We start from the raw sequence: 27,307 nt of genomic DNA, 5'->3' as shown, positions 1-27,307 counted from the left end.
GCAATCACACCAATTTCTACCCACATCACAAAGTCCCTTGGATGACAGACATGCAGTAAAAGTCATCGCTAATATCATTAACCTTGACAAATGGCCACTCTGATACTGCTGACTGCAATCTATTCGACACAGCTCACAGATACACCAACAGACTGTCCCCAAGGAGAGACCACCATCATTTTGAGAGGTTGTTAATTATCAATACGAGCAAACACAGATTATCGCAGGGGTGCCCAAATCCGGTGCTTGTTTTGCATGTTTCCCTCATCCAACAGACCCGACTCAAATGAACAGTTCATCAGCAAACTTTTCAGAAGCCTGATAACGATCCTGATCATTGGAATGAGGTGTGTTGGAGGAGGGAAACGTAAAACAGACTGGATAGCTATTCAGGACCGCATTTGGGCAGCCTTTGATTAGCGGGAACGGATGACTCCAAACAGTGCAGAATGTTAGTGATAAAGGGGACAAGTCTGTTGTAGCCAGGTAAAAACATTTTATTGGCATTTGTTAATAGTAAAACCGCAAATTTCAAAATTTTAAGGAGCTCTTTGTCTTGTTAGGTGTGGAGAATGTGCCGAACCAAGAAAAACAAATCGCAGTTACTTGTAAGCAAAGTGAATTAAGCAGGTTTGAATTCTAAAAAGGAAAACCAAAACAATTTCAATGCTAGTTTTAAAATGTTTTACAGTACATTGATGGTTAACCTTTTACAATTGTGTGACCATTGATGTTAAAAAAAATTGATTCTTTACGACTGTAAAAGATTGTGTTCTCTGATGTCAAACGTTGCCTGTACATACAGTTAAAGTTTTTGACACATTATTTCTACTTATGTAATGATCAAAACATCACAATATATATGAACCTCCTGATAAGATAATTATCACAATATTGTGGGGAAGTTGACAATATGAGATCACAATTCTGGATAAAAACTCAAAATACTGCTAAAAAAAAAATCCCAGGATATTAGGAAAATCACAATTATGTTTTTATAGATAACAGTAGCAGTGACAAAGAAATAGGCTAGCCAGTGATTTTATTGTCATGTACAGTGTTCCTATTGCCCCAGCGGCGCAAAACATCATGGTCTACGTACGTCACAATGCTGTGTTTGGCTGAAGCAGGTGAAAAGTAAGGCAGAGATGTGCTACTTTTAATGTAATATTGGAATGTGACGGCGAGGATACCATTACAACTTTAATTCCACGATATAGCCTTTATTGTTACATCCCTACTATTAACACCTAAATTGGAATATCCCAGAAAAGATTGTGTTCAACCACAGAGGTTGCACTGTACTACAAACCACGGTAATACAATGTGGGCAAGTATCCTGTCTGAAGTACAAAAAAACTCAAAATGACATGACATCAACCAAAATTTTTGTACTTTAATCTGAACCCAGAGCCTGAACCTCCAACTGGATTTTAGCTTGAGTTTAATTCCTACAACCTGGAATTGATTCCACTGTAGGTTCAAAACTTTTCATTTATTTGAATATGTTTACAAAGGCCTTTGTGTATCCAGTATTATTTTGCAAAAAAAGTTTGCTTATAATGCTGTGAGGGACTGAAAGCCCCATTTTTAAAATACATGCTGTAATGCAACGGCCAGCAAAAACTCATTACAGAACCTTCCAGCTTAGAAATCATTGCAACTAAAACAAACCAAAGTGAGCAGGGACAAGCAAGCAATTTTACTTTCACACTTGAAATGCCTCAAAAAGGACAGTCCACAACACTTGCTCCACTTCTCTGCAGGACTCAGACGTCTTACTCACGAGGATGGCATTCATCCCAGAGGCTAGGCCATATACCAGCCCTGCCAGGCGGGCTGCATATGTATACTCTCTTAAATCATCCTTCAGTAACCTGAGCAACAGGTAGGTCATATTGCAGTGCAGTGGATTTGCATATAAATAGCGACTACAGAAGGGAGGGGTGGGGGGTTGGGGGGGGGGACAAAACCAACAAAAGACAGTTGATGGGAAGGAGAGTCATGACAGGAAGAGTATGTATATGCAGCCTCATTACTGGCTTTGTGTCCCGCATAAACATCTGGAGAAGTCTCATCTTACTTTGTTAGATTCACAGCACAGGTATAACAAAAACAACAACAACAATGCTGTGCCTGACGTTGTGAGGCACAAGGGAAAGGATTCATAGGAATTAATGTTTTGGGGGAGGTGAACGATTAAAAAGGGGGAAAAAAGGATTGATGAAGGATGAACAGATGTGCATAGAACAAAAGCTATACTGACACTAGCCAGGTCTAGTTTGTGGAGATCAATTGTGTACTTTAACTATCACATGGCAGTTTTTGGGTGTAATAGAAAAAGTATGTTATTTTTCACAATTAATGCCATTGAGGTCTGGCTGAGCCACGATAGCCCAGTCGAGGGAAGTGTAGGAGGTTTGGGATGTAGCACGAACCTTAGAGTGAGGGAATCTGAATACTTACATACATCCCATAGACGGTATTCTGAAGGTCATAGTTCAAACCAGCTAGTTCGGCTGCATATGCATACTCGTTGAGGGAGTCTTTTAGGAGCTCCAGGTATAAATAAGCCATGTTACAATGTAATGGGTCCACATATGCAAACGGGCTGTAGAAAAATAGCAGAGGTCAAAGAAAGAAAGTGCACTGACTACAATGCTTTGCTAGGAAAAAAAGAATATGAAGACAATGTAATCTTATTAACTTTAGCACTGACAATTTGGTTCCACATTAAAATGTTGCCTGCTATGAACCATCCAAAACTAAAATGATCAAATAAAAAAATATATACTTGATATTAAAGTCATCAGTTGTTAAATCTAGAAAAAATAGTCCTGCTCATCCATGTGAAAGCTACATTTTGAACGCAACAGTAAGTTTCCTTGAAATTATTTTGATACTTTGGGAAATATTTATTGCCGTAGTACAAATATTGTTGTCTCGTGTCAGCATTTGTATGAAAACTGACATTCCAACAGACTGCATAGAAGAAGAAAAAAAAGTGCTGCAAAATTAGCGCTTGTCTGCTTTTGCTTCTGAACTTCCCATGATGCAACGTTCTGGGATATTTTCCATGGGTAACGTTCTCCGATTTATGTTACGAAAACAGAAAAGAGGAGCGAAAGCAGTTTTTTCTGATGCTATTATGACCAACTAATCCGTAATTGAACTATTTAATGTTTTCATAGAAGAAGCGGTAATTTTACTGGGTGGGTACTTTGCTATTTGTGACATTTCCATCAGCAACTAAGTTATTACATACCTGAAGAACTCAAAGTTCATACATGCTTTGGGAAGAAAGAATTTGTCATCCTGCTTGAACCACACCTTGCTCATTGCCGTGTCCTAAAAGAAGACCGCACACGTTTCATTTTGATGCACCGTGATCAGAAATGCAGAAACACAGAGAATCCAGTTTCAGTTCAAACAAATTGTGCAAATTTACTTTGATGAATAATAAAATATACCGTCTGCATTATTTTAGCAAACAGCATCCATCACTCATTGGATTTTTTTTAATGTAATCTGCAGTTAAAATCAGACTGCTTGAGTAAGGTATGAACATATGAAAGGTGGCTTTGATGTCAAAACAGCAGCAAACCCACTTGCCTTGATTAAAACAGGGACGGCAGGAGAGTCTTTCTCAAGAGGGTAAATTTCCAAGTTGGTCGGAATGAACTCATTTTTCATTGGTAACTTGAACTTGCCGTTGAGGTCCGCACCGGCCCATTTCTGAAACCCATACACGACTTAACCTGATGTCATTCATCAAAATCATTTCTCTCAAGAAGAAGAATTCCACTGTCTGCATAGTGATTTGCTCGGCACTGTATTTGCAGTGATTCACCTTGATGGTCTCCTCAGAGATAGCCTCCTGTTTGTACTGTGTACCATACCATTCTTCTGCCTTGTCCGTCCGTCCGTCAAATGATTTTGAAACCAAAACAACCCTGGAAAGAGAGAATACTTTCAGAACTGTGTCATTATAAGCAATTCAGTGTTGCAGCCAGATTAGCAGGAAAGTGGTAGAATATATACATGAGTATATATCTGTCTACATGTGCTGCTCCGCTGTTTGTGTTCCAATAGCTATTGCATAAAGGGTACGATAACTATGACTAAGAATACTTGTCAATAGCGATTTGCAGTAGACGTTGGCGTTAAGCTAATGGACCATTCTTAAGGCAACATTGCCTTGTTGTTTTAAATACCTGTAATTGGTTTATTTTGACTGTAATCTTCAATTGGGAATGACTGAATAAAGTTATTGACGCCTCAACAATTTTGGGCATCGTGCGGAATAAAATGTTCTTTTGAACCACAGTTTCAACAATCACGCAGGGGCACAAACAATTGTTTCTATGCTCTAGAAACAGGTATGTTTGTGCACAGACATTGGGTTGCATACTTATAATGGCACTTGGAATGTACAAATGGTTACAATTCTAAGGGCCATGATTGACAGCGGATGTACAAAAGAGTTTTTTCGATTTGTAGAAAATGGAGGTAGATTTTTTTTTCTCAATTCTAAGTATTCTTGCACCCACCGGACATATTCTGGTCTCAGCTTGTCCAGCACCATCTCAATTAAGTCTGGCCTGAAGTCTTCTAAAAGATACTCTGCAGCTAGAACCTCTTCAAGTGGGTAATACTGAAAATCACACAAAATATTAACATAAACACATTTGTGTCACACATCCTGGGAGTTAAGAGCAGCATCGGGGGCTGGTGACAGTCAGGACGTGAGCCACAACAAGCTGTAACATTACTTGATGAAATCAACTTTTGCACAAAGAGAGGACACCTACATGTAGCAAACCAGACACCTTGGAGGTGTAGCCACGGGGTCGCTCCTTGTCTTTAAACCTGAAGGCTACCTTGTTTAAATCCTGCAGAGAAAGACAGAATTGGGAGCCATAAACATCGATAGCTCACAATCACAGTATCAGTGAGATTAAACAAACTAAGTTTGTTTGTTTTTTTAAAAATCAAAACAGCATTTATTAAATAATGTGTATAATACTGTCGTTACTTTGCACTCCTGAAACACCCACTCCTGAGGTCCCTCTGTGCGCAGTTTCTGGATATACTGGAACATGTGAAAGATAATGTCCTCCACGTGCACTGTTAGGGACATCCACATGATGAGGTTATTTACAATTCAGATTCTTCCACAAACACCACACTGGAAAACACTCCATGAGCAAATATCAAGAACTACTTACAAAGGCCTTCTTCTGTCAAGTCTACATTGATGATGAAGAACATGAATCCTCTGGCTCCTTCTTTTTGACCTCCAACAAGTGTATTCACCCATCCTGAACACAATGACAATATCACTGCTTATGTACTCACTTTTGATGTATCGCTATGTGGACATTTCATGTTCCCTACCTTTACTTTTTAGTTCGGATAACAAACTTCCAGGTCCTTCATGACCTATCAGATGTCCCAGATAATGCCCTGGGTTTGACTTATAGTATTTCTGCAGGTCTGGGATGGGGAACGTCACATAGAGATTCCTTATGTCTTTTATGGGCACCACTTTGTAGAATTGCTGGAACAATAAACAGGAAGAGAAATCGATTTTTTTTAATTCATCTGAAAACAATAAATATAGACATAAATCAACAGCACGGGTAAACAACAGATGCTGACTTTTAGATATTCATCTTGAAAGGGGTGATCAGGAAATTCCGGGATCGGCACATTCTTGTTCTCTACTTCTGCAAATAACTTGACCACCATAGAAGTCAGCTCATCTAGCGATTCTGTGGGTAAGAACATGATTTAACACTTAAATTTGTTGAAAAAAAAAAAACTGTTTGACTACATTCTTTCAATCATTCATTTACCGAACCACTTATCATCTTCCCTCAACAGAGTATCAACAAAGTGATACTCTGTGTATTTTCTTTCAAATAAATTATCATAAAATGCCATTTAACTTGTGAAACATGAACTTGTCCCTCGAGCCTTTATTTTAGGATATTCATTGGTTTGCATTCCATCAAGAGGCGGATTGAGGTAAAGTTATTTTGATATTAAAGACAGAGCACACCTTGCATATGAACACCGACCCAACCCTTTGCACTGTATAGTAGTGCAGTATTTTTTTTTAATTCACTTAATTTGTTCAAACATTCAATGAATATTTATTATCTACCTTCCAACTTTAGGAATTAAAAAGCAATAAAGATACGGGCAGAAATTTACGAAGGCAGGTCGATTAATAGCTAGGTATCATTAAAAAAATCGTTGTAAGACGAGTTGCTGTAGATATTGTGCTGTAAATCACTTAACACATTTGTCTCTTACAAAAAAAAAAATCTAATAAATAAAATAAATTAAAAATCAATAAAAGTCTTCCTCCGTGTTGCTTTACCTCTTCCTAAAACACAGAGGCCCATTAGATTAGAGGAGTAATATGTAGAGTGAAACTCAAGGAGTTCCTGGCGGACATCAATGCCGTCATTATATGGTCTCGTCTCAAGGGTCAGCTTGTTACCTAGAACAGAGGAGTACAGGTATATTGTATTTATTTCTTGAGCACACTGAAATGAGAGGAGGTGAACTAATATGTGTCTTTACAGGGGTTTAACACACAATATACATTAGAATGCAGTGTTTTGACTAGTAGGGCTGGTATAGAACTTGATATTGGGAAGATTTTTGGGGGGGGGGGGGGGTGGGGGACTTCCCCATTGTTAAATTGTTAAATCTTCTCACACAAAGCTGTTTTGGGACACCTTAAAACTATGGATCTGATCTTCATAATGAAATTGCTATGTCATTTTCAACACCGCTAAGCGCTTTGTTACAGCTGCACACATTCACAACCACACTAAGCCGGAACCGATCCCACGCTTCTTGGTCACAAATCAAGCAAGTGGACCACTACACCATCAGCAATAATGAAATTGTAAATAGCAAACTGGCTTCAGAAATGATAATAATCAGTCCAACTGGTGCAAATCTCTGCTGTAGGAGAAAAAGGCAAGAACCAAACCTATCTACAACACAAAGGCGGTATTAACTTTCTTCCAGGTGGTCTGTATGTACCATATTACTGATTGAACACAAATAAAAACAAAATACAATGAATTGCAGACCATGTTCAACCTTTTTCGAACAAGACATACTGTAGGCTCAAATATCTTTGTGCTTCTCAAAATCTTTATTGCTGTTGATTTTTCAATTGCAACCAGCTACAATGGGCAAAGGTCTTCAAAGCAACAATAGAGTGGCTACCTGTTCCAAATTTACTGAAGGGGTGATTTGGGTTTCCAGTGGCCTTCTCTAGTTGAAAGAGCCTCCAAGCATCGTTCATCAGGTTCTTGTCATGCTCAGAGTCCACAGCGTTCACCTCGCGGTCTTTACAGCTCTCGTCAAACAACGGGCAGAGGAAGAACTGGGCAAACCTATACAGATTACAACATGACAATTGATGCGATCACCATACAGAAGACACTTAATAACAATAATACTAGTATATGTTAGTAATAGCGTATAGCTGGGAATGCCATTTTAAAGCACTGAAGTGAAGATTTTTTTTTTTTAATTATAAGACAAATCCTTTTTGTGAAATAAGGTTGACAGCAACTCTGCTTGTACATAAAAAGTGCAGAGAAAAATTAAGGAAATGAAAAGCAAATATTCTCTTTCAATGTTAATTGTAAATTGACATCATGTGGTAGACATAATTAATATTTCATTATTAACTGTAGCCTTCACTATTATTTTCTCAGGGCACCAGATGGGCCACGCATCTCACCAGCAGTGGACAACAATTAGACGATTCCACAAACAGACGCCAGCTAGAATAACCTTCATTTATAAAGAGGGTAATCCACTCTGTTGAGTGAGTGCTTTTTCACCACGGCTGATACATGATAGATATGACAACAGTCCCCTGTAAAGTGAGGAGCGTCACCTTCACTCTAAGAGTAAAATGGTTGGTTTCCAGTGGGGGTGGGAGCTCCATCTGTGGTTAGAAAATTGTGACTCTTAAAAAAGATGGTCTGGGATCGTGGATTCAAAGTGGCAAAATAAAGACAAAAAAGAACAAATGAATAGAGAAAATATTGACCTAAGATTCATTTTTGCACTTCACCGATTAATTTTTAAAATACTGCATTGAGATTGCATGTTCCAAGTTCATATGAATTATGCTACCGGAGCAATCTGTATTAAAACAATACTATGACAAAAATGAACAAAATACAACAATAACAAACAATGAGGCACCATGCTTGTTATTGTTTGTTAATAATTTGGCTGGTTCCTGGTTCACGGAAGATGACAAACAGACAAAAGCTAGAGGTGACATTTGCAAGGGATTCTTTATGGAGACTAAATAGTTTTTGAAAGATGAAACATAATCAAATATCAAATACAATTTTTAAATAGCACAGCCACCTTATCTATATCTGTGAATGCAAACACTTTGTTTTTCTACTTTTTTATTTCTCCCCACAATCTTGCTGCTGTAGACTGTAAATGTCCCCAGTGTGGGACAAATAAAAGATATCTTATCTTATCTTATCTTATTTATCTGACCTCAGATAAGCAGTAGAAAATGGATGAATGGATGCATGGATGGAAATGTAATCAAATAAATAGTCGATTACCTATCCAGAGCTCCTTGTAAGTGCTCATGAGACACATCAAAGTAGTAGTTAGTGTGCTCTCCACTGGTGAAGGCATTGGAGCTGCCAGCATGCTCACTCAAAAATTGGCTGTACTCATTCTCTTTCGGGTACTTCTTTGTCCCCAGGAACAGCATGTGTTCACAAAAGTGCGCCAGGCCTGCGATGTTCACCGGGTCAGATAACGAACCTGAAATTTGAAGGTAAAATGAACCCCGAGATACAGTCAAACAAGCTGTGGATGCATTTTCAATTTGAATATACTGTACATGGAATTAGTTGGTTCTGTAGGTACGTCTTTATGATGCACACCCCTAATATGCTACACTACAGCACACTTACATACAAATATAGATTTTGTGACTAAGCTTTTTCCATTCCAAAACCTAACAGAATGCATATCTAAAACTAAAAATTGACAAACGATTAACGCCTACTGAAGCGCCTTTATTATGGAATGAGCAATAAACCTGGCGGTTATATCGCACATCAATCAATATACTTCATTTCTTACCGATGTGGACATCCAAAGCAGCGGAGGATTTGTCTGTTGTTGGGTCACTGATGAGCATGGCCCTCAATCCATTGTTAAACTCCAAGCCCCTGTAAACTCGCTTGTCCTCAGGAGAGCGAACTATGTCTGTGACCACACTTTTCAGAGCTGGGTCAGTCATTCTGAGTGGATAGGATGGCACCAGCCTAGAATAGAAACAATGACAATGTACAGTATTAGCACATACATTCATACATATACAAAGCCAAATTCCAATGAAGTTGGGATGTTGTGTAAAATACATCTTTATCTGTAATAAAACATGAGCAGACTACAATGATTTGCAAATCATTTTCCATCTATACTTAACTGAAGACAAGACAAAGACAAGATATTCAATGTTTAACCCTGGAGAACCCACAGGGTCAAATTTGGCCCCTTTAAATTCTGCTACTCAAATGCTGGCCTTAAATCCCAAAGGGTCAGATTTGGCCTTAATCCTAAATTAGCATTAAAACATTGAATATTTGAAAAAAAAAAACATATTTTGGTGTTCAGTGAACATATAGCAGTCATTTAATGTATAATTCATCATTTTCCAAAGAAGAAAAAGGTTATTGGGTTCTCCAGGATTAAACTGATGAACTATGCTTTTTGTATTGTGTTGGAGTGTATTTTGGCAAATATTCACCCATTAATGGATTTCATCTTCTGTGGTCCATAATACATTCAAAAGATTCAGAGAACCTGGGGAAATCTCTGCACTTAAGCGGCAAGGCCGAAAACCATCATTGAATGCCTGTGACCTTCGATCCCTCAGGCAGCACTGCATTAAAAACTGGCATTATTGCCATGTAGGAACACTTGAGAAAACCATTGTCACTGAACACAGTTTGTCACTACATCTACAAATGCAAGTTAAAACTCTACCATGCAAAGTGAAAGCCATATATCAACAACACCCAGCAACGCTGCCGGGTTCTCTGGGCCTGAGCTCATCTGAGAAGGACTGAGGGAAAGTGGAAAACCATGCCGTGATCTGACGAGTCCACATTTCAACATGATTTTGGAAATCATGGATGTCATGTCCTCTGTGCCAGATCATTACCAGCGTAAAGTTAAAAAAGCACCACATGTGATGGTATGAGTGTGTGTTAGTGCTCATGGCATGGGTAACTTGCACATTTGTGAAAGAAGCATTAATGCTGAAAAGCATACTACAGGTTTTGGAGCACCATATACTGCCATCCAAGCATTTTTTTCTTCCAGAGACATTGGTGCTTATTTAAGCAAGACAATGCCAACCCACATTCTCCATGTTACAACAGCCGAGCTTCTTCTAAAACAGTGTGAGTACTCGACCGGCCTGGCAGCAGTCCAGACCTGTCTCCCATGGAAAATGTCTGGTGAATAGGGCAATGATAGGGCAATGCTATTAATGTTTATTTCGCACCACAGAGTGTTTTAGTTTTAAGTTGATAACTGCACAATAACTGTTCTCTTGATGACATTATCTTAGTTAGTTGTTTTTTTTTAATGAGTTTAGTTTTGCTTAGGGATTATACAACCCATTCACAATGACTGCAATTATAAACTTTTACACTTAAATTTACTGTGAAGGGATTCCATTTGTACCATGAGAGAAAATGTTAGGCCCCTGGAAAATAACCCAAACAGTTCATACCTGGCCAGATAACTGTCAAGTTAGTAACTCTATGTGTATGAAAGACAAGTTATTTGTACTGCACCTTTCACGAAGAAAATAATTCCAAGTGCATTACATAAAACATTAAAAGCATTACAGAAAGACAAAATATCAAAACATTATGAGAAAATCATCTAAAATTACATTAAAATTATTCAAATGCATTAGTCTTGCATTAGTCTTGATTAGAAAATAACGTGCAAATGGGGATTAAAACAGGACAATAAAGGTTAGATTCATGAGAATTCTACAGTTAACAATATTTTTTTCCAACCCTGCCCTGCGATTGGCTGGCAACTGATTCAGGGTGTCCCCCGCCTACTGCCCGGAGATGGCTGGGATAGGCTCCAGCACCCCCCGCGACCCTAGTGAGGATCAAGCGGTTCGGAAAATGGATGGATGGATGGATTTAAATGACAGTTTCAGTAGACCTGAGGTATTAGGGACTTTATTCCATAGGTGAGGATCATTCTAACTATGGACACTGCAACAGCATACGCCTTCAATTAATACTTATATTTCATAATTTAAGCACTTTTCATGACAGAGAACTGTAATGTTGGGATGTTGGGAGCCATCCACTGTGGAGTGAGTGAGTAAATGAGTCATCGACAATGAATGTTGGGCCATCACGCGTGAAACAATCGTGACTAAGCAGCAATCGCATTGTATTACACAGTTCTGTGATAAAAATGTGTATAACACACTGATGCTTTAGAATGTTTATACCAAACTCGATATATGACAGACAATTTAAGAAGCAACATTGCAATGCTTAAGATGGGTCGCCGAGGTCAACCACCCGGCTTAACGGCCCAGACCGGTGCCTTCCATTAGTTCAGTAGCAAGGACGAGCTAGCTTGACTCGATGCGTTGACAACACACTTACGTCTTCGAACTGCATAAGTCACCAGTCAACACTTACGTAATTTCTTTGCTGAGATGGGGACCGCTTCCAGCTGCTTGTAAATAGATCGTGCACTGCGCCGTTCGTTTGATGCACTTGAACATACTTTGCACCCATGAACAACAAACCTTTCCTTTCACACCACCATCTTAATTCAGTCAGAAGCAGTCGATCTCAGATGTCAGCGAAAACTTGTGAAATATGTTAAATCGCCCAACATTTACTTTTGTAACGATTAGGTATAACTTTAAAGGACATTAAAATTTGTTCCTAACACGCGCAAAAATTATGAACCAATACATTGTTGTTACTGACGCGTATATCGATTACAAAGCCTGTACGTCGAGTGTAATGGACAGGTCTGGTTTCAAAGCTTTGTCTTATCCTGCGTTCACCGGCATTTTCACAGCTGCCAGCAGACAAATGGTCACGTACTTCTTACACACAACGTGCTGTTTTAACATAACGTCGTCATGAATTTCGTAGTATGTTGCGACACTAATCGAATAAAAAGGAGCTTAGTCTAAATAGGCAGCGTTGACAACATTTGCGTTCTTATTACATTAAAAAATCTTGGTTTCTTTTCATTCCTTTATATATTTGACTTGCAGAAGTCTGCAAAATTAGCACATCTTACTACTGTATACATTTTCTCAGTATCTCCAAACCACAGCGTCAAAATAAAAAGACAACAATAAAAGAAACATTTCCGTTCATTGCAACAAGAATAACTACAGTATAAAATTATTACACGTTTATTTTAATCTTCTGATAGTTTCTTGATGCAGTAGTTAAATAATAACCTGGTTTTACTTTATCTTCAACATACGCAACCATCTGACGTCAACACTCGCAACCACTAGATGGAAACATTTCTTTACTCTCACAAATCAAGGTCGTTTTTCCACAAATCAAACTACATGTACAGTATACTCAAGATAGTCTCCGAGACAACCGTGGAAAAATTCTGAAGTGATTTACTGAAACATATGCAGAGAATGATTATGATAGTAAACAGATACAATAAACATGTATCTGTTTGTAAACCCACAAACCACACGTATTTGTTTTTGTCTTCAAATAAGCACTGTCTCATTAACCGACAAAATACCCATTAGGTTAAAGTACAAAGGGCAAAATAATGTAGGGCAGGCAGAGTTAACGTGTGTTTACTTTGACAAGGCTCACATTGTCATGTCATTTACTTTGCTCCTCCTCTTTTAAAAAATACATTGCTATCAGCTCTGTTATGCTGGAGAGGACAGTGGACAAGACCTCCTGACTGAGTGAGAGACCACCTGAGCAGGAATGGAAGAATCAACCGAGAGCCTGAAGAAGAAAAAAGTTGTGGCAGTGGTGGGAGGTGGACTGGTAAGACAAAGTGAAAGTAAATACCCATTGTTTCTTAAGCTTCATACTGACAGTACCAGAGCAACGTTTGAAAGTCACACAGTGCTTTAATGCTCCTAGTAGCCTACATTGTGTGCCAAATCCACCCAATTTATTTAAAAGTACTGTAATAGTAGCATGTTAATGAGTGTAATTAGCATGCAATGCCAGCCGTTCATTTTATGATTGCAATGAAGTGAGAGAAATTAAATGGAGCCTGGTTCACACTGAGCCAGGAACATTCATTATTGGTGTTACTGAGAAACAAATGTAACATGAGAGTTGAATAAGCATGTAAGAGTTATATGAATGTATAAAAACCAATAAATATTGTCCATTTCATCTCATTTTTGGAAGTGACGAGAACAACTATCTTTTGTTTTAGGTTGGTGCACTGAATGCCTGCTTCTTCGCCAAAAGAGGTTTTGAGGTGCATGTGTTTGAAACACGGGATGGTATGAGCAAAACTTCATCTGATAATATGACAAAATGGACAGAATAAAGTAAATGCATGAACTTTTGGCCAGATATTCGGCAAGCAAAAATCGTGAAGGGGAGAAGTATCAACCTGGCTTTATCTCACAGAGGCCGTCAGTCACTCAAGCATGTCGGAATGGAGGGGAAGGTTTGTTGACACACTTTAATGCTATAGAAGGACATCGAGAACTGGCACGCGGGGACATTAGCATGGCAGCTATTTTCTTAGAGCTCAATTAGATTTTGGGTAATTGTATGTTACTATACACATAGACAACCAACCTACACACCGATAGACAGTTAATTAAGCATATTTTTTAAATGTGGAATTATAAACCCACAGAAACATAAGAGAACATGCAAACTCAACGCAGGAGGGTCCAAATTGAGATTTGTACCCTTCTTGATTGTGAAGCAGATATGCTAACCACTATTTCACAATGTCATTTAGCTTATACAATTTATATCATTTAGATCAGGCGATTTCATCAGCCTTTTCAAACAGACATGCTCCCATATCCACAGGGATGGCGCTACATTGGGATAATGGGGGCTTGACCCCTTCAGAAATGTGTCTAGACATTGGGCTCAATGTGGCCGATCCTGATTTTCATACAAGCGTAAGCTTGCTGCACAAGTTTGCCAATTTGGGAGATCACCTTCACCAAGCTGGGTGTTCCAGCAAAGTGAATGTCTTTCCTTATGCACCAATGCGAGTGACAATTATGAGAGAATGTCAAGCGTTTTTTACCAGCTCATTCCATATACCTGCCAACATCATCTATGCCAGTCATGAAAATAGAGCCCATAATGACATTAAAGGAAACATGTTAAAACTCAAAACTTAACTAACACTGAACAACTGAACTCATCTTTGAAAACAAAGTCATTTCAACCTCAAAAAATACTGCCACCGGACTTTTAAATGTACCTAATACACAACCCCAGGTTCTAAAACATTTGAAGACATTGGTCAGATGACCTCCCGTTAATTTGTAACATGGTATGTCATCTGACCTTTCAACCAGAAATGCTTAAAGCACTGTTGTGCGCAAGGTCCACTGATGATGAAGAATTCTTGGTAGAACAAATTCATAGATCTTTTTGTGTTGAAGCATCTGAGGCATGAACATCAGATACGTGAAGATATGCATATAATCACTCCAAGTAGCATTCATATTTCAATTTTGGCTTTGAAACATGAAGTCAGAAAATCAGACTTTAGTGATGAAAGGAAAACAACTACTTCTACTTACGAACGTCTCTTCATTTAACATTTTCAAGTTACGAAACGTCTCAACAGGAAAATATTGCCTCTTGTTTCGAAAGAAATGTCAATATACGAAAGGTGAAAATGCAGTTTTACCAGTCGGGCGATCGCTCACTATGCTGATGTTTGCCTTGGACATTTTCGAAGGATTGTTAAAAGCCGACAAAAGCAAACGTCCTTGGATCAGTTCTTTACAAAACGCCAGGCAAGAATCACTCCTGAGAGGGTACATGAACTAAAGAGGGCAAAAAACTATGAGGATGCAGTTAAAAGTTAAATAACCATGATTTTTATTGTTTACTCTGTTCTTTATTTTTTTACATTATGCACAACTCTAATTTATTGTGCAATAATCCAATTGCAACAGGTTTTTGTTACATATTTTGATGCATTTTTATGCTTTAGGAAACATTTATGTCTGAAAATGTTTTGGAGGGGGTAGAGGGGGCTTGGAACAAATTAGGGCATTTACATGGAAAACGCGTCTCTACTTAGAAAATTTTGTACTGAAGAAATTTCTTCCAGAACCAATTAATTTTCGTAAGTAGAGGTACCACTGTATTCAACGTAACCTTGACCTGTGTGATGAAGTACTTGCTCTCGACACCTAATAACTGCTTGGGCCACCCCTCAACAACAACTGACATCAAGGGCCCTAATTGAGTTGACTGACACCTACGACCTTGCCGTATAAACAGGCGTAACCTAATTTTCATGTTAGCGCAAGTGTAGTCCAGCATGTTTGGGGCCATGATACGCCTCTCTGGGAGTTCGGGTGCATAGAGTTGCCTCGCCCCCGACTCATCTGACAATTTGGTAGAAAGTCGTTTGTGCTCCACGCAAAAATTGGTGCATTGTCATATTTGGGTAATCTTTGACTGATATTTATTTATTTGTTTGATGATCTTAAACAATAAATGGGGAAACTGCAAAAAATGAATAATTTGAAAAGAAGGCAATTACTTACTTGTTCCCTTAGAGTCGACCAAGCAAGGAAATATAGTCAAATGCCAATCAGTATTTCCTACTTCAGTCTTGTACTCAAAAATGTACAGTTTAATTAATACAAAGTCTTATTAAATTGATATAGTGAGTACAATTTGATTAGACTTTCTATCATAACGTGCTGCTTTATCTTTTAGATTGTTTCCCAGGGAATCCCCATGCATGCAAGGATGATCCATTCACTAAATAGTGTGCAGTCTCCAATTCCGTATGGCAAAAAGGGCCAGGTGAGTCTTTACAATAGTGTCAGTGTCCACTTTTACCAGTAGAATCAAGGCACTGCTCTGATAATTTTTTCTTCAAATATACAGTAGAGTATCTTGAGACAAATAAGTATTCTGTCAAAATATCTTGTCTGCTTTACATACAATGATTTATTCTATTCACAACATGACAATGACACTGTTTATCATCATTTCTGCATATTCATTGGATCTCACAAGCGCCATTGCCGTCGTGGAATCCATTCTTCATTGTTACAATTTACCTCATGCCTCGGTTACAATTTACCTCGGTGGCAGTTTAAAGATAAAATATTTTCACTTTTCCCTCATTTGAGCATGCATGTACAGTACATGCATGTTAAATGAATGAACATGGAATAATTCCATACATATACACACAGAGCTGGTTTGCCAAACTTACTTTACCACTCTACTGTCACTATATTTGTTCATAATTAAAAAACATTAAATGGCATTTATGCTTCTAAAAATGATTGTTTCTATGTTACTGAGGACACAAACATTGAAATTATTAATATATGAAGCCCAGAGGCATCTGGTTTTCCATTTTCAGTGAACGGTATGCTGCCTATTTGTTGAGCTGCAGCTGCAGAACTGCATAATAATGAGACAATGTTTTCACTTTAGTACATCCTGTCAGTAGACCGAGCCAATCTGAACAAACAACTGCTCATAGGTAAGACCGGCTTTCCATAGTTCTGCTGAAATAATTCAATGCATTAACACTGAGCAGAGAAATGTGACAAGACTGCAGTCATAACAGTGAGCAAATTAGTGTAGCCCTTTCAAATCAAAGCGGCACTAAGCGCTAAATCTGTGAACCCCTTGCGAAACATATAGTATGGTGGCTGATTAAACTTTTTAAATTATACAGTAGGGCCCGACCGATATGGATTATTTGAGGCCGATGCCGATTTACTGTATAAAATCCAATTTAAAAAAATCCTCACAATGTATTTCGATTGGCGTTAATTATATGCAGATTTTAGGTATCCGTGGGCCCTGCGGGAGTAAATCCATCTGAATCGCATATCGTCACGAGGGTCATGGGCGTATTGGAGCCTATCCCAGCTGACTTTGGGCAGTATGCGGGATATACCCTGAACTGGTCACCAGTCAATTGCAAGGGACACATAGACGGACAACCATCCACGCTCACAACCACACCTAAGGACAATTTATGGTGTTTAATTCACCTCCCATGCACGTTTTTGGAATCTGAAGAGGAAACCGGAGTACCCAGTACTGCACCCAGTTTGTTAATAGTTATTAATTATTTAGGAATATTATACTGGTGTATACAGTGTCCCCTCAATTTTTGCTGGTGATAGGTTCAAAGGCCCCCGTCCACATATTGATTTTTTTTTTTTTTTTTTTTTTTGCAAAGTAGAGATCGACTTATTTATTTTGAGGGGGTTCACACCTCTTTTTGTAATTATGCTGAGCTGTTTTAAGACAAACTCACAAAAACATAATTATGAGCCAATGTGTCATTTCGTTTGCTGTCAGAGGCTTTGAGTGCTCCACTCACAATTTCTGAACACAGCCGTTTAGAGTCCAGTTTGTACTGCCTGTATTGGGCTTTAATTTTTCTTGGACTCTGAATTTTAAAAACGTCTGAGTTTTCGAACGGTCTGAGTTAAGCAGTGTGCTTGGAGAGTATTTCCGAACGCACTCATGATGAAGGAACAGGGTTGTGGGGGGCGTTGAGCTCTAGGGCGTGTTTGGAAATCTTCGCTGAGCGTGCCGTGTACTGCTTCAAATCCAACCGTTGGGAAACTCGAAGAGCGTTGTGCCATTTGGTTATACAGGGTGCACCAAAGAGTACCAGTGCACACTCTTGGGCTCTAACTGGGGACACGTTGTGCCAGAGTGTCAGTCCAGTCTAGATGGAAACAGTTCAACTAAAAGCTACTGATTGGTTTAAACATACATAGGCTATGTTTGGAAATTAATGAGAGTGGAGCGTGCCCCTCAGAGTGAATTTCCGAGTGCGACCCTAATGTTCATAGTCTCCATTTTTGTAAAACCAATTTCCCCTTCAGGAAAATCAATAAATGAATAGATAAATCAACATCTGCGATTGGCCTGCAACCAATTCGGGGTGTCCCCCGCCTACTGCCCAAAGACAGCTGGGATAGGCTCCAGCACCCCCTGCGACCCGAGTGAGGATAAAGCGGTTCGGAAGATGAATGAATGAATAAATAAATCAACATTTCTTGACTGGTCCGACATAAAAGGAAGAAAATGGCAAAAAAATATAGCAAATAATGAGGTAAAACTGCAATCGATGTGCTTATGGTCATAAACAAAAATCCGTGACAAAGTGACTCTGCAATAAACGACCCATGAAGTAGCGAGAGAACACCGTACTAACAATATATGTTCAATGCAGACTGTAAAAGCAAAATCCCTGATTGCACGGAACTATTCATTTTATAGTTCTTTGAATTCAAGTTTAAAGCATTACGTTCAGGGTTTATATTTATTTATTTATTTATTTTAATCAGTGAGAAATAGATTTCTTTTATGAATGTAGTGCCTCAGTTTCTGCTGCGAGATAATGTGTGACAGCATGGATTTGTCTTTTAATTAATCTTGATCTTATCAGGACAAATCTGACTCCTGCATCTAAAACATGCATAAATATATTTCTAAACCATTAATCTGCATACTAACACATGCACTGGAAGTATGCTGCTGTTTTGTTTTTTAAACAAGCATTAAAATGTATCCAAAGTTGGATGGATATAATTATGCCATGCAAACTTTTTTTTAAAAAACATTTTACTCCAACAGAGGCTGAGACATATGCAAACACCAAGTTGAACTTTGACCACAAACTACTGGACTGGAGTGCTGAATCAGGGCTAATGACCTTTATCAGGTAAACCTTTATGTCATTGACACAAATGGGAACACACATATGATGAGATGCACACACACGTGTATACTACTTTGTATATTCAGGCTAATGTGGAAGAGTGTGCTGCTCATTTGAATTCTTTGTTTTAACTCTGGTATTAGTCGCATTCATTTACCTCCACTGAGTGTATGTGGCCTTGGGCATGTTTATTCTCTGGAGTGGGGCACTCATTCAGTGGTATTTGAAGCGTGTAACATTTGGCAGTAGACTTCTAATTGGTTGTTTTGGAGGTAAATTCAACATACAATTTATAACCTAATTAACAATGAGGCACCTCAAGGTCATTTTTCTCAAGGGAATTCCATTGAACACAGCACTGATTCATTAAAAAAAAAAAAAGTTCATCCTTTTAGATCCTGCAGTGGGCTCATAAGTGACAAAAGCGCTATATAAGTGGCAGCCCATTTACCGTGTCTGAAGGCCAATAATGTAGTTGAATGAGCCATGAGCCACCCTCACTGCCTTTGATTGGTTCCATTCTTTACCACACTTACTTTATTCAGCCAAATTCCTTTTCATCCATGTCCCACCAAGTCAGTTCAAGTCTGCCTCAAGGCTCTCTCCTGGGCCACCTACTTTTCACTATTTAACTCCTCCCCCGTGGCACCATTTTCCGAAACTGTAATATCTTCTTTCAAAGCTTCACGGATGAGACCCAGCTCTATTTCTCCTGCAGCATTTCACTCTATCCCTCCTCTGTCACCTCCTCTTTATCTGATTCACCTATAACTTAATGAAGCTGAACAGCGATAAAACAGAGGTTTCTCTGTTTGGTACAAAATACATATCCAAAGTGGGCAGTTTTCCCATTTCTGTTGGCCACTCTTTAGTTTGCCCTTCTCTTCAGGCCAATAATCTGTGTGTCATCCAAGACAGCATATCAATAACAGCCTAGCGGCGCAACATCAGTCGACTCTACCCCTCCCATTTCCCCTCACCCACCTCCATTCTTGTACACAGCCTGTCCCCTCCCATCTCGACTACTATATCTCTCTCCTCTCTGGCCTCCCCTTCAAGTCCATCCATAAGCGTCAACTGGTCCAGAATTCAGCTACAGGAGTCATCACAAGAATGCCCTCCTCCCATTACATCATCCCTTGTTCTCAAGCAACTTCACAGGCTCACAGCCAAATTCCATATCCAATTTAAGCTGCTCCTTCTTACCTTCAAAGCCCTTCATAAACTTGCCCCTCCGTACCTGTCTGGCATCCTCCACATCACCTTTCCAGTCCGCGTCCTCAGATCCTCCTCCTCCATCCACCTGACTAATCCAGGTGGGGGGTGTTTCCGTCAGTTGTCAGGAAAACATGGGTCCGTCAGTGACGGACTAAGAGGTCCATCGGTACTTGACCCAGTTAGTGATGATCACACTGACGGAAGAAAACCCACTTCCATCAGTTTTCAGTCTCCAACACTGTCTGATCATTGTGATCGGTCAAATTTCATGTATGCATGCCAAAAATAGGATTCACATCATCATCAAAGTTATTTAAATGAACCACAGCTTGGTACAATCTTGTACTGGATCCCATTATTGTAGATTTTGCGGGTGTATATCATGTGGTGACCGATGGGAGTGTTTCCATGGTTCCCTGTGCTTTTCAGGCCGGACGGATCCACAAAGCAGATTGAAGCAGACCTCATTGTGGGTTGTGATGGTGCCTTTTCAGCTGTTCGCAAGCAATTTCTTCGTCAAAGCCGGTTTGACTACAGTCAGACTTACATCCCTCATGGCTACAAGGAGCTCACCATGCCGCCTGTCAATGGAGAGGTCAGTTCTGCTTCTAGTGCAATAATCAAACTTCTCAGACTCAAGTGCGTTCGTGTCCATTCTCAGTTTGTCATGAAGGCCAATTATCTCCATATTTGGCCCCGGAACACGTTCATGATGATTGCGCTCCCCAACTTGGTGAGTGGGATTTATGTTTCTCTCTTTATTTGCATACACTTAGCATAATCAGTTCTGAAACGTTCGAGTGATGATTGGCCCTCAATGATGCCCTCTGTCGGTTAATTAGCCTCATTAGCCATTTCAGACTTAGGGAACATTACATTGCAAAACTGTTGTAGCACCTTGTGATTTAACCCACTTCTTACACAACAGTGTTATCCGCTATGTCACAACTCCCCCCCCCCCCTTCACCCCCCATTGAAACCCTTCTCTGTCTCTCCAAAATGATTTTTCTGCTTGGCTGAGTCAGCAACTGCTCCTTTACTGTGTCAAGGGAGACAAGGTTAAAGCAGAAGACTTAAAAGTGCATCAGCCCTGTCACTCACTGTTTTTAGCCTCTAGAATGTCTTTGGCGTAAGAAAAAAAAATAAGATGAGCAGTTGCTGCTTTGGTTGCATGGTAACAAGGACAATGAAAATCAGTCCTGACATGAAGATGCTGATGGCAACAACTGCTGTGATAATGGCAGCCATTACTTACACCGGCTGGGGGCCTATAATTATTGGCATTCAAACTGAATAGTTAATTTTATAATTAATTAATTTTTGCAGGTAAAATACATGGATCCGAGCCATGTATTGAACCTTATAAACAAATATACAGGATGTGGTGTGAATTCATGAAAAAAGTGAAATCAAGTACAGTATATCCTTCATGTCCAGATAATTCTGAAGGCATCATGGCTTTATAAGATTGCGGTTGTTTTTTTTTTGGGGGGGGGGGTGCGGTTGTCAACACTTTTTTCACCTTTAGGATGGACTGAATACTGAAATAGATTGGAACACACTAAGCATTTACAGTTGATTTATAGTAGGTTTTCTTATTCAAAGGTTTTCTTATCTTATCTTATAGTAGGCTCTTCAGCAATTCCTTTCCATCTCGTATCATCACCAGATTTCACAAAGGGCAGGTAGGAATTTAAAATGTCATGTGCTGCTAATTAGTCCTGCCGGTGTTACCGTTTTCTTTTTCCAGAGCTGATGTGGTCAAATCAATGCCGTGACTACAAAGCACGGTTTTGAATACCATGATACTAAAATGCCATTCAGTCGAATGCTGACCACTGGGCGATCAAAAAAAGTTGAATAAGTTTTCATGGGTCAGTTTGGGCTGTAGATTCGGAGTTCAGAGTGTGGGCAGTCAGGGTTGATCGACTAAATGTATTTTGTAGTTGAATTAAAGGTGATATTGTAAAAGTCGAGTCCAAGATGATTGTGTCAATCATTGAGATTTTTTTTTTTTTATTCAGCACTGTACAGAGGTCCCCAACCTTTTTGGTAACACGGACTAGTTTCACATGAATTTGTATTTTGACAGACTGCGACAGAAAAAAACCCACAATCCAAATAAGTCACAACCAGTCACAACATGCGAATTAAAAACACATGTATTTTTATAAAACAATATCCTATTGAGTAATATGTTATTTACAATACATAAATGAACCAATTATTTAATTTAATTCACCTTCCTTCCTAGGAGTATCGAAGAGGAGTACAGAACGGTTGAGGCTCTCCTCATTGAAATCAATTGGCCGAAGAGTCCGCCCAAGCCAAATAAAATATCAGCCACAATTCATATTTGTAGTATTCCCGTATTTTTGTTGACTTTCGGAATGTCAGTGTTGCCTCTTGTAGAGTTACCTGCATATATTTTCCATGTTTGAAATCCGTGCATGTGGCTTGATTCATGTTTTTCGTCAGTATAAACGCAGCCATACCGGAGAAAAGAGAATTTTGTATTCTGGGAGCACCTGACAGAGAGTAATCTCCCCGAATGAAAAGATCTGAAATCCATGTGAATCTTTTTTTTTCTTTATAGGACAAGTCTTTTACCTGCACTCTCTTCATGCCCTTTGAAGAGTTTGAGAAGATCACCACGGGAGATGAAGTCATTGAATTTTTCCACAAATATTTTCCTGATGCCATACCATTATTAGGAGTGTAAGCGACTTCCTCACCTCTACCTCTCTCACTCTCTTCCCTCCCCGACTTTACCGTTTCATCCTCTTTTGCTATTATTTTCCCATCCAACCAAGCCATGCCATCCCCGGATATTTCCATCTCATCAACTCCACCCAGACAAGCACAGCCCGTGAAGTGTGAAATTGAAGTCTGACTCTTACGTGTCTTTTGTGCCACCCAGTTTTAATTGAAGGTGAAGTGTTTGTTGTGGCTGACAGATAGAGAGCACGAAAGCATGAGCTCCACCAACGCTCCGGGCTTTCTCTCACTCACCGGCTTCATTTGGACCATGGGGAGCAAACAACTAAATGTGTGCTTTAGTTGTTTTAGCTTACTCAGATGGGATGACGATGCAGTAAAAGCCAATACAACCCATGTGACCATTGTTGACAAGAATGTCGCTGTGCAAGCAAACAGACAAAATACAAGTTCAATAATATATATTTTTCCATTTATATGTCCCAGTGATGCTCTCAAAAGAGATTATTTTCGATTGCCTGCCCAGGCCATGGTGTCCGTTAAGTGCTCCCCATATCACATTGGGGACAAATGTGTCCTTATGGGCGACGCGGCGCATGCAGTGGTGCCTTTCTACGGACAGGGAATGAATGCTGTAAGTGACACAGAGGGAATGGACGCATATGGAAAAGGAATACGAATATACATTTTTTTTCAGCCGTTTGTTTTGTAGGGGTTTGAGGATTGCATTGTCTTTGATGAAATCATGGAGCAGTTCAATGAAGATTTCAGTAAGTGCACGTGAGATGCTCAACGGTGGTGGGATCAGGTCCAAGAAAGAGTTTTATGGCTGCTTTGTGCACAGGTGCTGTGCTTCCCGAGTATAGCAGAGTGCGGGTTCCGGATGACCATGCGATCGCAGACCTGGCCATGTACAATTACATTGAGGTAATACTTGTTTGCGTATGACGTCATATTTTAAAATGTAACACAGCTGCAACGAAAGAGCTGGTCAAATGGTGACCAGGGGTGGGAGAATATTGAGACATTTATTCACATGACCGATACCGCGAAGGATCCCAGGCAGCCCACTGGCATTATTTAGTAATTTTGCAATCAACACTACATTGCGAAGAAGTGTCATACCAAATAGCCCCATGCTTTCTGATAATGAAAACTGAACTCATTAAACCATGAAAAAATAGTTGCAATTTGTTCTGTTGCTCTTTAATGAACTTTTCATATTCAAGTCAAATTGTCTCTTTGTCCGAGATTTTCTCGGACAAAGTTAAAGAAATGACTCGGCACACAGGAAAATTGTCTTCAATATCGGCGGGAGCGGATCTCTGAGAGCGAACGACGGTTAGTTGCTCCGCGATCACACTCGAGCTCCCTTCCCGCCAATTCAGGCTTTTATTGTAACATACAAGGAAAACACTGCCCCCGATATTTGCATACCGCACCCACGGTCCGGCCCCTCGGTAGTGATGGGTTACCTGTGTTAAACATTGAACCACCATCACATTGGCGCCTTTTCTGGCTGGTCTACATCGAATTAGCATGTTGTAGACTTTGCGGATGGCCAATGTCGTCTGGGCGCGACGGGTGTTCTCAACTCGTCTTTTGTTGTTCAACCGCTGTTCCCGAATTATTCATTCCCCTTTTGTGACCGAGTTTCGCCCTCTCCCCCGTGATCGCCCACCGGTATTGACGTGCTAATTGTGGACTTCAACAGCCCTCTGGCTTTGTGCACAGGAATTTGGGGGTGCTGGATACGCACCCAAACGTTTAGATGTGTCCAGATTAAATGAAACTTTAAACATGATACAATTTTGCTCATAGATTCCTCTAACACTCTTATATTCTGTATATTGCACTTTTGAACTTTACGGAAGGTAATGGAAACAAATGTTGGATCATCTCTGAGTGCAACTACGGCATGGATCAAAACATATAGTCACCATCAAGCTTTAATCCAAAGTAACTTTGTTTAAAACAGTCCTTCTATACAGATAATGATATGCTGTTGTCATCTGGGGAAACAGCAGATGTTGCTAAAGTGGATCTGATTTACTGCAATGAATCTAATGACTCTCTATGCTAATTTGTGCAATGCATACCTTGGAGACGGACTGCAAATGATCTGAAATTTTAAATCAGGAACGTTGATACCTACTGACTCAAACATTGTGAAAATAATGGACAACGAATATATGACAAAGAGGAACAAATATAATTGAGACTTGAACACTGAAATAAGCCTCATCTCATTTGATACATCGATTTGCACATTCACATTCATGCTCTCATAATGTAGGCCTCTGTTTCTGTTATTCGTGCAGATCGTTAAAGTGACAATAAGCGGTACCTTAAAGAACACAACTGGATCCGAAATTTAATTTCTCATTGATTTAAATGATTAGAAAAAAGTGTTTACAAACCCACTTGCTGTCTGTTTTGCAGATGCGGGCGCATGTCAACTCCAAATGGTTCCTTTTTCGAAAGCATGTTGATAACATCCTCCACTTTCTCATGCCAAAGACAATCATCCCACTTTACACCATGGCAAGTACAAAATATAAAACATCACTTGGAATTCTATGTGCATTTTCATTCCAAGACCAAATAATCAGCAGTCTTTATTTTCCTCCACCCGGATCAGGTGACATTCACAAGAACACGTTACCATGAAGCTGTGAATCACTGGCACTGGCAAGACAAAGTAAGAATGAATTCCATACACCCTCAAGTTATGGCACCCACTGATAGACTCCGCACCTCAATTAAGTACTGGATGTGTGGTGACAATTAAAGTGCTTCACATCAAATGGGCGTACAGAAAAAATGATGGTGCTTCTTGGGTGGCTTTAATTACCTTTCCTATAGCCACTTTTGTGCCTCACAGTACATTTGAATTCCGTAGACTGCACCCCAATTCGCCTTGGGCGTGTAGCTGCATGGGCTCTGTAAAGAGCTCATGCACCTCACCAGTGAATTCAACAAAGAACAAAACTGTGGCACAGTGTTGTATGTGCGGAGAAAGAAAGACAAACATCATTTTCTGCCAATACTTCTCCCATTTAGTAGTATTCCAAATTGGAACACACAGCAGCTTGGGTCATGCCATTGAGGAAATTAATACATTTGGACGCAATTTCAGGAAATTCAGTCGTATTATATTCCAGATACACCCTGAGATGGGAAGAGTGTGCGTGTATTCAAACATCTTGGCACATTTCAGGGAGTAGATGTGCATGTCACCTACATTTGCACAAGTCAACTGTTTGAGCTCATCCTTACTTGATGGATGCCAATAGATGAAACAGGGATATATCCGCCCTTTTGTAAATTGTTTGATCTCGTAATGATATGGGCAAAGGGCTGAATGACTAAGGCTCTATATCACGCGGAATGTAGTTTTTTTTAACCTCTTAGGTGTGTTAGAATGCTAAAGTCCTCGTCCCAAAACACCCTCAAAGTAGTGTTTTCCTCCATTTACCCATCTCTGAGCATTCCTGCTCCTTACTGCTCTCCTAGCAGACAAGTTACATTCCAGATTGTCCCAAGGTGTGATAGTTGTTCATCAATGTGTGCCCTGCGATTTGCTGGCAACAAATTTGGGGTGTACCCAACCGACTGCCCAAAGTCAGCTGAGATAGGCTGCAACACTCCCGCGACCCCGTGAAGATAATCAGATGAGAAAATGTAGCCCTTCACATTAATTGGCCCCCTAGAAGTACAATTTTCACTTTCAAGAAGGTTGATGACCCATGATGCATAAGGATCTTCCAAGACAACACAGATGGATTGATGAATAAATGCATAATATTATTCCAGTCCCTGGCATTTTTGCAATAATACGTTTATGATGACGTCATGATGATGATCTCATACGTACGGAACTTGATGTAAATTTTGTAATGTTCAAGTACACTTCAAACTAAATCATTGGGAATATAAAATTCAGGAATAGGCACAAAGTTTAGCCTAATGATTTGAGTGTGACACTTCATATTTTCATGAAAATGACATAAAGGGATTCAAAATCCAAATATTGTACTCCTCATCCTATATTTCTTTTTCAGATGATAAATCGGGGCCTCTTATTTGCTGCTACAGGAGCGATTTTGGGAGGCTCTTTCCTGTTCATTAAAAATCCCCCACATATCAACAAGTTCAGCATCCCCACTGAGAAAATATGGAACAAGCTTGCGGCATTTTGGACCTCCTAAACACTTGGCAACATCTCTCACATCTGACTGCAGCAATTAAAACATCACTTGCAGTGATAAATGTATTGAATCAAACTGCATTCACGGAGACGAAGTAAATCACGCTCAATTAAATTCATTATTGTGAGTCATTA

At 39.6% G+C, this 27,307-nt stretch overlaps 2 protein-coding genes across 4 annotated transcripts in view; one reads left to right on the top strand and one right to left on the bottom strand.

Annotated features, from left to right (window-relative positions):
* Positions 1-11,905, bottom strand: part of ide (insulin-degrading enzyme) — a 24,497-nt gene extending 12,592 nt beyond the window's left edge. For both annotated transcript variants that reach the window (XM_086121355.1, XM_086121354.1), the window contains exons 1-15: positions 11,775-11,905; positions 9,166-9,350; positions 8,634-8,841; positions 7,255-7,424; positions 6,389-6,511; positions 5,662-5,774; positions 5,398-5,560; positions 5,229-5,321; positions 5,036-5,127; positions 4,812-4,892; positions 4,551-4,654; positions 3,851-3,953; positions 3,613-3,735; positions 3,266-3,348; positions 2,467-2,611 (exon numbers count right to left, since the gene is read on the bottom strand). In XM_086121355.1, coding sequence (XP_085977481.1) covers positions 2,467-2,611; positions 3,266-3,348; positions 3,613-3,735; positions 3,851-3,953; positions 4,551-4,654; positions 4,812-4,892; positions 5,036-5,127; positions 5,229-5,321; positions 5,398-5,560; positions 5,662-5,774; positions 6,389-6,511; positions 7,255-7,424; positions 8,634-8,841; positions 9,166-9,350; positions 11,775-11,860 — 1,872 coding nt within the window. In that variant the 5' untranslated portion in view covers positions 11,861-11,905. The remainder of the gene's footprint in view (positions 1-2,466; positions 2,612-3,265; positions 3,349-3,612; positions 3,736-3,850; positions 3,954-4,550; positions 4,655-4,811; positions 4,893-5,035; positions 5,128-5,228; positions 5,322-5,397; positions 5,561-5,661; positions 5,775-6,388; positions 6,512-7,254; positions 7,425-8,633; positions 8,842-9,165; positions 9,351-11,774) is intronic.
* kmo (kynurenine 3-monooxygenase) lies at positions 11,211-27,307 on the top strand. Of its 2 annotated transcripts, XM_086121356.1 has the most exons (16): positions 11,211-11,308; positions 12,999-13,127; positions 13,531-13,600; positions 13,673-13,770; positions 16,035-16,124; positions 16,770-16,818; positions 18,942-19,029; positions 20,674-20,839; positions 20,906-20,977; positions 22,841-22,962; positions 23,449-23,596; positions 23,675-23,732; positions 23,807-23,889; positions 25,405-25,506; positions 25,604-25,663; positions 27,027-27,307. In XM_086121356.1, exons 2-16 carry the CDS (start codon positions 13,065-13,067, stop codon positions 27,171-27,173), a joined length of 1,416 nt encoding a protein of 471 aa, XP_085977482.1. In that variant the 5' UTR covers positions 11,211-11,308; positions 12,999-13,064; the 3' UTR covers positions 27,174-27,307. The 2 variants fall into 2 exon arrangements, with proteins under 2 accessions (XP_085977482.1, XP_085977483.1); XM_086121357.1 differs by lacking the exon at positions 11,211-11,308 and having other exon boundaries at positions 12,620-13,143.

This window comes from Hippocampus guttulatus, chromosome 10 (assembly GCF_054856545.1).
Source record: "Hippocampus guttulatus isolate MCC_2025c chromosome 10, RoL_Hgut_1.0, whole genome shotgun sequence".
Taxonomy (NCBI): domain Eukaryota; kingdom Metazoa; phylum Chordata; class Actinopteri; order Syngnathiformes; family Syngnathidae; genus Hippocampus; species Hippocampus guttulatus.
The sequence above is the reverse complement of the archived record's forward strand: the minus strand, read 5'-3'. Positions and strand labels throughout refer to the sequence as shown.